The sequence below is a fragment of the Leuciscus leuciscus genome (genome assembly GCF_965113295.1).
Source record: "Leuciscus leuciscus genome assembly, chromosome: 6".
NCBI lineage: Eukaryota > Metazoa > Chordata > Actinopteri > Cypriniformes > Leuciscidae > Leuciscus > Leuciscus leuciscus.
In genome coordinates, this window is record NC_138730.1 from 37,377,232 (window position 1) to 37,390,181 (window position 12,950).

Here is a 12,950-nt window from a genome sequence, read left to right on the forward strand (position 1 = left end):
TTATATGATCATATTTTCTTGATCTCGTAAGAACTCTAGCGGCGGCATTTTGGACTAACTGTAGCTTGTTTATTGAGGATGCAGGGCAACCAGCTAATAAAGCATTACAGTAATCCAGTCTCGAGGTCATGAATGCATGAACTAACTTTTCTGCATCAGAAACTGATAGCATATTACGTAGCTTAGCAATGTTTCTAAGGTGGAAAAAGGCTGTTTTTTTTTTTTGTGTGTGTGATTTACTAGACTAAAGTAATAGGTTTAATTTGAAGTCACATGATCTCTTGATTAAATCGAGTTTTGTCTTGCAGGGAAAATCACGATCAAGAGAAACCGCCGTTAAACAGTCTAACAGACAACACAGTTGCCATGGAGGTCACGTAGCCCCGCCCCCTCAGCCGTTCACACACCACCTCTCAATCGAGGCGTCTCCTTTAGGTGCTATGCATCGTAGCGACGCTGTTTCCGTGGCAGCCGTTGGGACTTAATTGCAATGCTCATCTTTTTTTGTTTTTCCTCAATTTTGTTACTGTTAAAATATCAACATCTGTAAATTATGAAATATTGAAAATATTCTATGTACATACATATTTGTAATACACCCCCTTGTATATAACATTACTTGAATACAGAAATCGTTCATTTGTGATGTTTTGCACTTGGGAAAAAAATCAGAAAAAAACTGCGATTTTCGTAGCGTGTGTGCAGTTTGTGCGTGTGTGTCGGAGATTGTGAATGTTCAAGTGTTTGTGAGACTGTATCTGAATGTATGTGTCACATGCATGGTGCAAAACCTGCTGTTTTATCTATTTATTGTGAGGTGTTTACAGTTTTGTTTTGTTTATTTTTGTTTTTTCCCCCCTTAAAATCTTAATTTTTTTACTACACTGTAACCTCCTGGGTTTGTGTGTGTGTGTAGGTAAAGCCATTGTATGTGAACATCTCTTGTTGGAAAAGCAGCAGGGGTTCATCTGTCTCTCTCTCTCTCTCTCTCTCTCTCATGTGGCTGCTCCCACTCCACTCAAGCACTATTTTTTTTGTTAATTTTTTTTTTAATCAATGCTGCTTTTGTATGTTTTCTGAGTCTTTCTTTCTTTTCCTGGAATCTGAGAGACCCTTTTTCATTTGGGGTTTGTGAAACTTAAAAAATGGGTTTATTTTTATTACCTCTGTTTTTGATGACTGATTGTACGTCCCCTGTCTGTTATTCGTGTGTAACAGTAGTTCATAAGGGAGAGGACTACAGTGACATCTCAGTATGTTTCTTTATCATCATCATCATCATTCCACTTTATATGAAAATAAGGAAAACGAACAAAAAAGGGACGTTTTGTTTCCTGTAAGACTTCATGGTGGCACCCTTCCTGTGGGGCCAGCATGAGCTCTCTTCTGTGAAGAGGACGGTACCTCACAAGGCTACTCGTAGTTGTTGTTTGTATGTACCACAATCTGAATGCCCGTTCCAATGGCATCATCTATCTTTGAGGTGTTTTTTAGTCCCACCTGGAAGAATGAATTTAAAAAAAAAAAACTTATATGACAAAAAATGTTTAATAAACCCAGGGCATTAAGTGTTTGACCAGCACAATTCTGTCTGTCATTTTTATTTATTTCAGATTTTCTATGAACAATTACAGCTCTTTCTCTTGCAGTTGACGCATACAGTTGACACATCAAACACATGCAGTTTTATGTAGAATTCAATACAGGGAAAATATGATTGTCAAGTCCCCTTTATTAATTACATTAGCCTTAATCAAAGAGTCACACAGGTTTTGGAACAACATAAAGGACCATTTTCATGTTTTATTAGATTACAGATTCTAAGACTCTTCAAATATATCAGTAATAAGAGTTACTAAAATTAAGTTTAATGTCTGTGGAACTCCTTTCATGAAATATCTGAAAAAGTTTTAGCCAGTCAATGCTGATTAGCTCTGAGTGTGGAAAGTTGAGGTCGAGTGATTTCAAAGGTGGAGGTGGGTCTTGACACTGATATTATCCAGATACTACACACACAACAAACACACACAAACAGAATCGGTATCAATTAAAGCGACAGCTAGACTATCATAAAATATAACTGGTTATTGTCAGTCTGTCAACCAACAACTTGGTCTTGACATTCAACCTCTTTTTTTGACTATTTAAATGAAAATGATGTTCCAGACATGTATGAATTTATTTCTTCTGCTGAACACAAAAGAAGATATTTTGAACAATGTCGGTAACCAAGCATTGACCCCATTGACTTCCATAGTATTTTCTTTTTCATTCTATGGAAGTCTATGGGGCCCAACAACTATTTGGTTACACATATTCTTTAAAATATCTTATTTTGTGTTCAGCAGAAGAAAGAAATTCATACAGGTTTGGAACAACTTGAGGGTGAGGAAATGATGACAGAATTTTAATTTTTGGGTGAATATCCCTTTAAAGTATTTGGTCTTGGCAGAATAGATCTGCTAATCTAAAATCTTAAAACCAGTCATTTATCTGTGGCAGTGATAAACAACATCAAATACTAGTAAATAGGCTTGTCAATACACCAAATTATTATAAATTGTACAAAACCTGACAGATTCATAATTCTCCATGTCTCCATGTAAATTAAAACCCCATATACTATAATATACATTTTTTTCTGCATGCATACATACTCTCACATGGTTACACGATATACTATAAAGCAAATCTCAAATATTGTCTTCACATATAAACTATACTATCATTCAGCTCTAAACGGTTAATTAGACAATTAAACATCAACATCATAAAACTCTGTAAAGCTGCTTTGAAACAATATGTATTGTGAAACGCAATATACAAATACATTGACACATGACTATTACTATTACATGCACCTAAAAGATTTTTAGATATATTTGGTTGACGTCTTTATTCCCACTCACAGCTCTAGGTAAAGATGCTGCTATAGCAGTTTTCTCCTAGTTATCAAGCTGTGCCATTAGTTCCAAAACCAGCGCCTTAATGGAGAGAGACAAGAGATAAAACACATGATAAATCATGTAGAAATATGTCTATATACAAAGCCGACCAGTATGTTAAGATCCACACTGCACACAATGATCATATACTATTGCACTGAAAACTTGTACATTTAATATACAACATTATGGAATTGTATAAATCATAAAAAAAATTGTCATATTATAGTTCTCATCATTGGTGCATCTCATTACTGGTGCATTCTTAGTTTTCAATATTAGTCATAACTTACTTTTGCAAAGTCTCCATAGAAAAGCCCTGAGAATTCAGATGAATCTTCACCTCCCGGTTGCATCTGCGGTCCTCATATTGTGTGCCTTTTTTAGACTGTTTATTGCATATGAGCCTTCATCAGAAAGCACAAAGCACAGCATCACTACAGAGTCTTTAACAAACCTGACAAACTGCTTTAACAATTACTTGTGTGAGAAACAGACCCACATTTAAGTTGTTATTGACTGCTAATGAACCAGGAGATCTAGGGATAATGTAAAGAAAAATAAATCTATGAATAGCAATTCTCAAACTTTTGGTTTGTTTCTCACAAAAAGGTATCATGTGGAAGACATTGAATATGCATAAGTCATACTTTTATGGTGTTTTGTGTCCTTTTTAAAGGTTGAAAGCTCTAGTCTCCATGAAATTAAACAGAAAAGATATTTACTGATGCATAATGTATGATGATAAACCAATACAAAAAATACAAACCCCTGAACTGTCATAATACAGGCTGGTCTTGTGCGTGACCTCTGCAAGATCTTGATTCCTTCCTCCAGTAAAAAGCAAGCTTGTACCCTAGATGTGGATACACATTTTACAGATAAAATGATTTTGTTTTTAGGGTCCATATTTTATACTTTCTTTTTCACACATTCATTTGAAAAATTCCATAGAGATTTAAATGGATGAGGGCCGTGTCATTCCTAACCTGTATGACTGACTTTCTTCTGCAGAACACAAAGTTTCATTCACACTGAATTCCATTGTATTTTTTGTTCATACAATGGAAGTCAATGGCCTCCATTTTTTAAAATGACTTCTTTTGTGTTCCTCAGAAGAAGAAAAAAATTGCAGGTTTGGCACAACATGAGAGCAAGTCAAAATAAATGACAGATTTTTTCCTTTTTTGATGTACTACCCCTTTAAATGTGGTCTACACAGTTCCTAATAACAGACAAATTGTTAGACAGAAGGTGATTTCATATATTTTTCTTACTTGAGTTCTGTTAGACTGGAGCAGTTCTGGATGATTTGGAGGGTCCAAACAGACCACATCTCACTTAAACAGTCCACTCTCATTCCAATCTTTTTCAGTTTAGATAAAGAAATGAGAAAAGACAACCATGCATCTGAATCTCCTCTGTGAATTGTCTGAGAAAGTCTGGTCCAGTCGATGTCGATTAGACCTGCTTTTGGAAAGGCTAGACTGAGTGATTGCAAAGATGCTCCTAGGACTAGGTCTTCACACAGTGGATGTATGTGGATGCTATACAAAAAAGAAAAAAAGAATGGTATTGATGTTGTTGTTGTGTCTGTAAACCAACAAGTCCTTTCTTAGAATAACTTTATGTGATTTTTTAAATGTATTATGATCAATTGAGCGTCTGTTGGGCACCAGTCATTATTTGCATCGTCAGCATTAATCAAAAAAGCTGAAAGTGTGATACTTTATTTATGTTTATGTTTTGGGTCACCAATTTAGCTGCATTATTACCACCATAATTCTGAATGTATTAGATTGTGCAGAAAAAACAGGCCAGATAAATGTCAGATGTTTGCCAGGAAAAGGCTTATACGTATTTGAAAATGTACCTGTTATCACTGTAAAGCTGCGTTGAAACAATCTTCATTGTATAAAGAGGAATATAAATGAAGGTGACTTGACTTGACGTACATGTGTACTGGTAGATTAAACTGTTATGCTTATTGAACAAGGTGATGATATAACTGGTTATCCAAAATATAATCGTCACATAACTCTTCTGGTTATCATGAGAAACGGCTATTTGATGAACAGAAAAAAAAAATGTCCTTCACCTGGAGAGCTCTTTACTGATTGACAGATCAATTGTGAGAAGTTCTGTAAATGGGTCGTTGACATCAAAGCTGTGAATCAGATGACAGAAAAAATAAATAACTAAACATAATACAAAAGCACAACGAAGGATGATAGCTCATGTATAAAATACATGAAATGTATAAAATGTATTTTGAGACATTACCAATGAGAGCTCAGGGTCTGTTCTCTTGTGAGTGTACACATCAGTTCAGTAGTTTCAGAGTCTGATAAACCTTCAGGAGTCAAGCAGCTTCCAAATCAAACCCAGAAGATGAATGTACAGACTAATAATCAAGTTAACTTGCAATAACAAACAATAAAAACATAATGACACATTTGTAAAATGTATGGAATATGTCTGTAAACAGACACATTTAAATTATAGAATAATAAATCCACAAGCAATAAATAAAAGTAAACCAATTAGTGATGGTATGTATATTTAAAAATAGAATGACTTAGATAGATATTAATTAGATCCACAGAGTATCTGTTTTGGAAAAAAACACTTACATTACTTTCTTAAACTTGTGGAGAACTGGCAGAATCATAAGGAACTTTTCAGATGATAATCTGCAATCCACAAGAGACAGTTCTTCCATGCACTGACAGCACTGAGAGCAGTACAGCAGCGCCCAGCAGTCTGTTCTTCTTATGACAGCACTATATGCATCAATTCTTTTCCAGGCTTCCATAGCTTCTTTCACAAAGTCCTCTTCATGAAGTTCATAGAGACAGTGAAGGTAAAAAAACACTTTTCTCGAATACATGTTATTATTTTGAAGCTCTTTCAAAATCCATTCTTTCAGATGAGCCTGTGTGTTTGGATGAATAAAGAGACCATGTTTCTCAAGTGTGCATCTCACATCCTTATTCAGCAGACCAAATGCAAACTGCACCACAGCTGCAAAGCGTGGAGGACTTATATCATAATGACCTGAGTTTTTATCAATGGAAAATAGCTGTGTCCATTTCCTCTGGGACTCTTCTTCACCCAGAAGGACATAGTACAGAGCGGTGAAGAACTCCTGAAAGCTGAGATGCATGAAACTGAACATCATCTCCTGGTGGATTCTTCTCTTAAACAGGAACTTGCACAGGAATGGATTGCCAGCAGGGTCTGAAACTGTTTCTAAAACAGTTTTCTCATCCAACAGGACTTGCTGTTCCAGCATCCCTCTCTCTGCCAGCTGACCCAGACTCCTCAGCAGGGTCGGGACGGACTGACTCAAACCCCGGCAGTGATGCTCCAGTAGAGTGGACACAAAGTCAGCGTAGATGGATGTGGTGGTTTCCAGTCCACTTGTTACATCTGCACCACTTTTGAATCGTTCCTTGATAGTTGTGCAGATGATCCAGCAGACGACAGGGATGGAACAGGCGGTGATGAGAGTTTCATTTGTCTTCACAAATGTATAAGCCTTCCCGAAAAGCTCCTCATTCTGAAAAAACCTCTGGAAGTACTCCTCTACCCCCTTCTCAGAGAAGCCCATAATCTCAGAGAAACGCTGAGGTCCTTTGAGCAGTTTACTCAGTGTGTCTGTAGCTGTAGATCTGGAGGTGACCAGCAGGAAGGACTCTGGCAGGATTCGACCCCTCAGCAGGTCACAGAGAACGACCTCAGGTGGGGCTTTCTGAAGCGGATCAGTGTTTGGTGACATGTAATAAATGTCCTGTGTGAGTCTCAGCTCATCAAATCCATCAATGATGAAAAGCACCTTCTCTGGTGAATGCTGTACACTGTAAAAACGACAACTCAAAATTGTTCACCTTACTAAGATTTTTGCATTCACTGACAATAAAATTGCTAGTTGGAACTTGAACTATGTGTTTTAAGCCACTTGAACTCACTTTCAGACGTTTCTGAGGAAAAGTTCATCTTATTTAATAAATTGAGTTGATTTTATTTTGAAGTTGTAGTTGACACCCAGTTAGAGTGTGGTCAACTTATCTGCGCATGCTCATTTGAAATTTGTCATGGCAACCGGCTGCTACGGGGTTTCCAATGATTTTCCCAGGAGCTCCCTTCAAAAGTTTGAAAGTTTGCGTCCGCCATCTTGTCACAATGCCTGCCAGCGGTAACTTTCCCTGACGTCTTTGTTGAAGAGAGACATTCCTTCTAACAGGTAAGCTAATCATATGAATATGTATATGCATTTGATATTTGTATTACATTTCATTGCGGGAAACAAAATCGATAAATCATAACCAGGCGAGCCGTTTATGGCAATACAAAATCCCCCACTAGCTAATCGGTTAGAAGCTAGCTTATTTTGAACAGCTAAGCTCAATATAATTATTGTCCACATATTAATTGAAAGATTTGTGTTGCCGGTATGTTTGTTATTCTCGATGAATGATGGCATTGTATGCACGTCTGCTTTGCTCATTGACAACTGCTCGCGACCATGCGCTGCAACCAAGGTAACGTTAGAACCAACGTGCTAAAACTGTGATGCAAAACTTCGGTTTGATACGATAGTTAACTAGATAGATATAGCTTCTAGCATGCGACCTTTGTGTAGGGCTGGGTACCGAGTTCGATACTTTTTAGGTACCGACCGAATTGCCTCGATATATCGAGTATCGAAAAATGACGTTGTTCATTCCAGATTTCGATACCTACACGCAAACTCTACAGTACACATACGAGACGCGCGGAACTCTCCGCGCACATACTCATATGAGAGGCGCGCGCGCACTCACAAATATGATGAAGACCTTGACAGTGCACGGAGTAAACATAAGAGCAGAAAGTTGCTCCGTCTTCGACTGGTAAATGAAGAGATACCTTGTTGATCACTCTGACAGTGCTTATATTGCAATAAATAATAACCTACTGAATGTACACTGCCTTTCAAAAATGTGTTGGTTGGTCAGATTTTTTTTTTTTTTTTCAGTAAGGATGCATTAAAGTTATCAAAGGTGACATTAAAACATGTGTAATGTTACAAAATATTTCGTTTTTAAATAAATGCTGTTCTTTTGAATTTTTTATTCATCAAAGAATCATTAAAAAATGTATCATAGTTTCCTAAATATTAAGCAGCAAACTGTTTTCATATTTCTGAAGGGTCATGTGACACTGAAGTAATGATTTTGAAAATTCAGCTTTGACATCACAGGAATAAATTACATTTTGAAATATATTCAAATAAGATTTTAAATTGTAATACTATTTCACAATATTACAAGTTTTACTGTATTTTTTATTTTAAAAAAAAAATCAGCTTTGGTGAGCATGAGCTCTTTATAAAAAATGTTTTGTTCCTTTGTGCACTGGCTAAGGAGCATGAGTCAAACTGAAAAAATAAAACCAAAGTTTTTCTGAGGTAATGTGTTATGTAATCTTGTTAAAATGGATTTCATAAAATTGGTATCGAAAAAAGTATCGTTAGGAACCGGTATCGAAACTGAGGTATCGAAATTGGCACCGGATCGAAAGATTTTGAACAATACCCAGCCCTACCTTTGTGTGTTTTAGCCCTGAAGCTCAACAGCATTAACGTGAACGGTTGCGAAGTATGTCACTGTGTTCATTTCCTCCTCTTATTTTTGTGCTAGGTTTTCTATGAAGTGTCGCTTCTGCAGCTTTGCCAGCGCCAGTCAAGAGCGTCTGCTTAGGCACCATCGGCTCAGGCACGGAAGAGGAGCTTACTGGCCGTGTGTTTACAGTGACTGTGTATGTTCTTTTAAAACACCTGGCGCCTTAAAGTCACATTTGACCAATCGCACTGTAGGACAGCCAAAATACAAGATAAATTCACAACGTGTCCGGAGCTTTTACTCACCCTCATGTTGTTCCAACCCCGTAAGACCTTCGTTCATCTTTGGAACACAATTTAAGATATTTTTGATTAAATCTGAGAGCTGTCTCACTCCTCCATAGACTTCTATAGACATTATAACTTGCTGGCCCAGAAAATGTATTAAAGACATCGTTAATATAGTCCAAGCGACTCCAGTGGCTCAATCTTAAGTTTATAAAGCGACGAGAATACTTTTTGTGCGCAAAAACAACAACAAAAATAACGACTTTATTCCACTATTCATTTCCTTCTCTCTGGGCCTCGAGTCTTTTCACGTAATGTGATAGCGCAGCGTGTCTGTGTTGTACGTCACACGTAGGCTCACTATTGGCCGACGCTGGTCATGTGTGAGATGCGTGTGATGTACAACACAGACGTGCTGTGCTATCACACTACGTGAAAAGACTCGAGGCCCAGAGAGAAGGAAATGAATAGTGGAATAAAGTCGTTTTTTTTTGTTTTTTTTGCACAAAAAGTATTCTCGTCGCTTTATATACTTAAGATTGAGCCACTGTAGTCACTTGGACTATATTAACGATGTCTTTAATACATTTTCTGGGCCAGCAAGTTATAACGTCTATAGAAGTCTATGGAGGAGTGAGCCAGCTCTCAGATTTAATCAAAAATATCTTAATTTGTGTTCCGAAGATGAACGAAGGTCTTACGGGGTTGGAACAACATGAGGGTGAGTAATTACTGACAGAATTTTCATTTTTGGGTGAACTAACCCTTTAAACTAAAAACGAATCTTTTACAGTGCTATGCATAAGTTTAGACACCCATACTAAAGTTGACTAAAAAGAGGAATAAAAAAAAAATCATCTTTTGGAAATTGAACTTAATGCCTTAATAAAAAAAATTTGGAAAAATCCAACCTTTAAGGACACCAATTTTCTTTGTGAATGAATAATGTATCGTAAATAAATAAATGTACAAATGTACAAATACAGGGTGCATAAGTCTGGACACCCCTATGTTAAATTCCCATAGAGGCAGGCAGATTTTTTTTTTTAAAGGCCAGTTACTTCATGGATCCAGGATAATATGCATCCTGATAAAGTTCCCTTGGCCTTTGGAATTAAAATATCCCCACATCATCACATAGCCTTCACCATACCTAGAGATTGGCATGGAGTACTTTCCATAAGATCATCTCTCAATGCAAATCAAACCAGCTATTCGGCTAACTGAAATAAAACCATGCCAATCTCTAGGTATGGTGAAGGCTATGTGATGATGTGGGGCTATTTTAATTCCAAAGGCCAAGGGAACTTTATCAGGATGCATATTATCCTGGATCCATGAAGTAACTGGCCTTTAAAAAAAAAAATCTGCCTGCCTCTATGGGAATTTAACATAGGGGTGTCCAAACTTATGCACCCTGTATTTTAAGGAAGAACATTTATTTATTTACGATACATTATTCATTCACAAAGAAAATTGGTGTCCTTAAAGGTTGGATTTAAATTTTTTTAATTAAGGCATTAAGTTCAATTTCCAAAAGATGATTTTTTATTCCTCTTTTTAGTCAACTTTAGCATGGGTGTCTAAACTTATGCATAGCACTGTATGTGTAGCTGTCATATTACTGTCAAGAGACTACGGTATTGATTGTTCAGTAGAAGCAAGCTGTGTTTCACCATTACTGTTATAGCCTGCATGTTTGCATTTTTGGCTAATTTCAAAGTTCAGATAATTTGGCTTTTTCAGATGGGGATTTACACATTTCTGAATTAATACTTTGGCAATGTTGCATTATTTGTAAGGTCTCAACAAGAGTCGGAAAGTAAAAAAAAAAAAAAAAACGCCCATATTACGGTTCTGAAACCTGATGTATTTGCTTTGGGTATAAGATTACTTGTTTACATTGCCCATATTACGGTTCTGAAACCTGATGTATTTGCTTTGGGTATAAGATTACTTGTTTACATTGCCCATATTATGGTATTGAAACCTGATGTATTTGCTTTGTGCATAAGATTACTTGTTTACATTGTGGAATTGTAAAGCTGTTTGTGCCAAAGTCGTTCAAATAAACATGCATAAATGAACTGGTTTACTGTCAGTGGATGATTTAAAGTTGGGGGGTTAACTTTTGAGTTAATTTAAACTCAAAATAGTAAGTTATTACAGGGGATGGTAATCTGAACTCAAAATAGTAAGCTTTTACAGACTTGAAAGTTCTAGTACCTTGAATTAAAAAAACTTAGTTGTCAGAACTTGAAAAACTTAGCTGACGCAACTTAATAATTGTAGTTCTTCAAAACGTAAAAAATTAAGTTGATATCTTCAACTCAAAAATTCTGTGCAGTCGGTTGCCTTGAAAATTTGAGTTGAACTAACTTTTTCTTTTTTACAGTGTAGTACCTGTGAGATCTGATCTGATGTTAAACTGCAGCTGTAGCTCAAGATCTCCACCAAACTCTTTTTGCCAGGAATGCGGTTTATTTCTTTACACTTTAAGTGGAACACAATATCAAACCGCTCTTTGTAGAGGTCACCAGATGCCCAATCCATCATGATCTTCTGCACAGTGAAGGATTTCCCGTTCCCAGAATTTCCCTGCAGTATAACAGCACTAGGACTGATCCTGTGACTATCTGGGTCGAACAGAGAGTTCAGATGGACAGAGTCATCACTGCTCCTGGCGCTGAGGACCTGCTGGAAGCTCTCTCCACTCGAGCAGATCTCTTCCTCTCTCTCTTTTGGATCTCTGTGTTTCTGAATGATCAGAGGTTGTGTGTAGCGCTCAGACAGCAGCACATGTTCACCAGGCCGTGAGTTATACTCAGTCACACACTGATACTCACTGCAGATCAGCTTCTTATGTTTTAAAATCACTGACCTTGTTGCTGCACACATAAAATAAGCAATTTTAAAAAGGGTTAGTGAATTTTAACTAATTAACATAATTAAAACAAATTATGTTTCTAATACAGTAAGACATTTCAGAGGTGGAAGGTACAACATTCAAGACATTTCAGTTTTATCAATTACCTGAGGTTTGTGTTTTTTCAGAGGGTGGGCGATACAAAGTAAAACCTGCAGAAAATAAGACAAACTTTCTTTAAATATCAATAAATTATAAATTGTCAACAGCTAAATCTAAAACATATACAGCATTAATATAATTGTATTAGCAAGTATCTGTTAGATCCTTCTTCTAATAATACAATAATACATTTAAGCACATGACGTGATTACACACACGAAAATACTCAATACATCATCAGAAAAATTATAATAGTCTATATTATTAGCATATATGAATGTACAACACATTTTCTTACCATGTGCATTGTGTATGATGTGGACGTTGCCTGTTATTGTATTGTTAGTGAGTACAGGAGCTGTAATATGGCTTCCACTCTGAGCTGCAGCGCTCACATTTGGCCCAGAGTGAGATGTGGAAATGTCCTTGTTACTGCGAAACTCTAGATAACAGGGGACAATTTTAGACACCCAATAACACTGTATTAATGATGTTGCTTTTAGCCTTAAATATCATGAATGAAATGAACACCTATTCGGTACAATACAAGCTTGGTGTACAGCGGAGCAGAGAAAGATTTGACATAACTTTTTGTTTTAAAAGAACTTTTACTTTACAGACTAAAAATAAAACTTGAAATATTAACTTAAGTTCTGATGAAATCATTAAACCCAAAACCATGAGATAATAATAATAGTTAGAAAATGCCTTGTTGACATACTGTAAAAAGGGTCCATTTCTGATCATCCTCTGCAAGAATATTAAGTTAACACACAATCAATAATACTAAAGTGAATGTGAATTTTTAGAACTTAAGGATATTTTAAATCACACTTAAAAGAATAAACGCATGGTGATAACAACTAGTCTTTCCATCAGAACAAGTTTTAGTTAGCACTTAGCATAAGTTTTGCGACGTTACCTTTTTCAAGGGGTAGAAAGTCTGAATGACGCAAGTTGAATAAACAGACTGGTGTTTCCGTGATCAGTCGCTTCCGGCATTTTCAGCGGATGTCAGTTCACGAGTCCACACCATAGACTGTACACAGGTCCACAGTCACTTACATACAATTAGAGGGGGTAA

The 12,950-nt window shown here is 36.5% G+C and overlaps 2 protein-coding genes across 5 annotated transcripts in view; one reads left to right on the forward strand and one right to left on the reverse strand.

Moving 5' to 3' along the window:
• Window positions 1–1,585, forward strand: part of epc1b (enhancer of polycomb homolog 1 b) — a 21,058-nt gene extending 19,473 nt beyond the window's left edge. For all 3 annotated transcript variants that reach the window (XM_082173500.1, XM_082173499.1, XM_082173498.1), the window contains one exon: window positions 309–1,585. In XM_082173500.1, coding sequence (XP_082029626.1) covers window positions 309–381 — 73 coding nt within the window. In that variant the 3' untranslated portion in view covers window positions 382–1,585. The remainder of the gene's footprint in view (window positions 1–308) is intronic.
• On the reverse strand, window positions 1,565–12,910 carry nlrp3l (NACHT, LRR and PYD domains-containing protein 3-like). 2 transcript variants are annotated; one of them, XM_082173510.1, is made up of 11 exons: window positions 12,789–12,910; window positions 12,588–12,616; window positions 12,165–12,308; window positions 11,872–11,916; window positions 11,234–11,726; window positions 5,579–6,799; window positions 5,229–5,315; window positions 5,044–5,112; window positions 4,223–4,492; window positions 3,239–3,801; window positions 1,565–2,984 (listed from the first exon to the last, which is right to left on the reverse strand). In XM_082173510.1, exons 2-10 carry the CDS (start codon window positions 12,601–12,603, stop codon window positions 3,561–3,563), a joined length of 2,586 nt encoding a protein of 861 aa, XP_082029636.1. In that variant the 5' UTR covers window positions 12,604–12,616; window positions 12,789–12,910; the 3' UTR covers window positions 1,565–2,984; window positions 3,239–3,560. The 2 variants fall into 2 exon arrangements, with proteins under 2 accessions (XP_082029636.1, XP_082029637.1); XM_082173511.1 differs by having other exon boundaries at window positions 5,579–6,783; window positions 11,218–11,726; window positions 12,588–12,800.
• Between the last annotated feature and the right edge of the window lie 40 nt (window positions 12,911–12,950).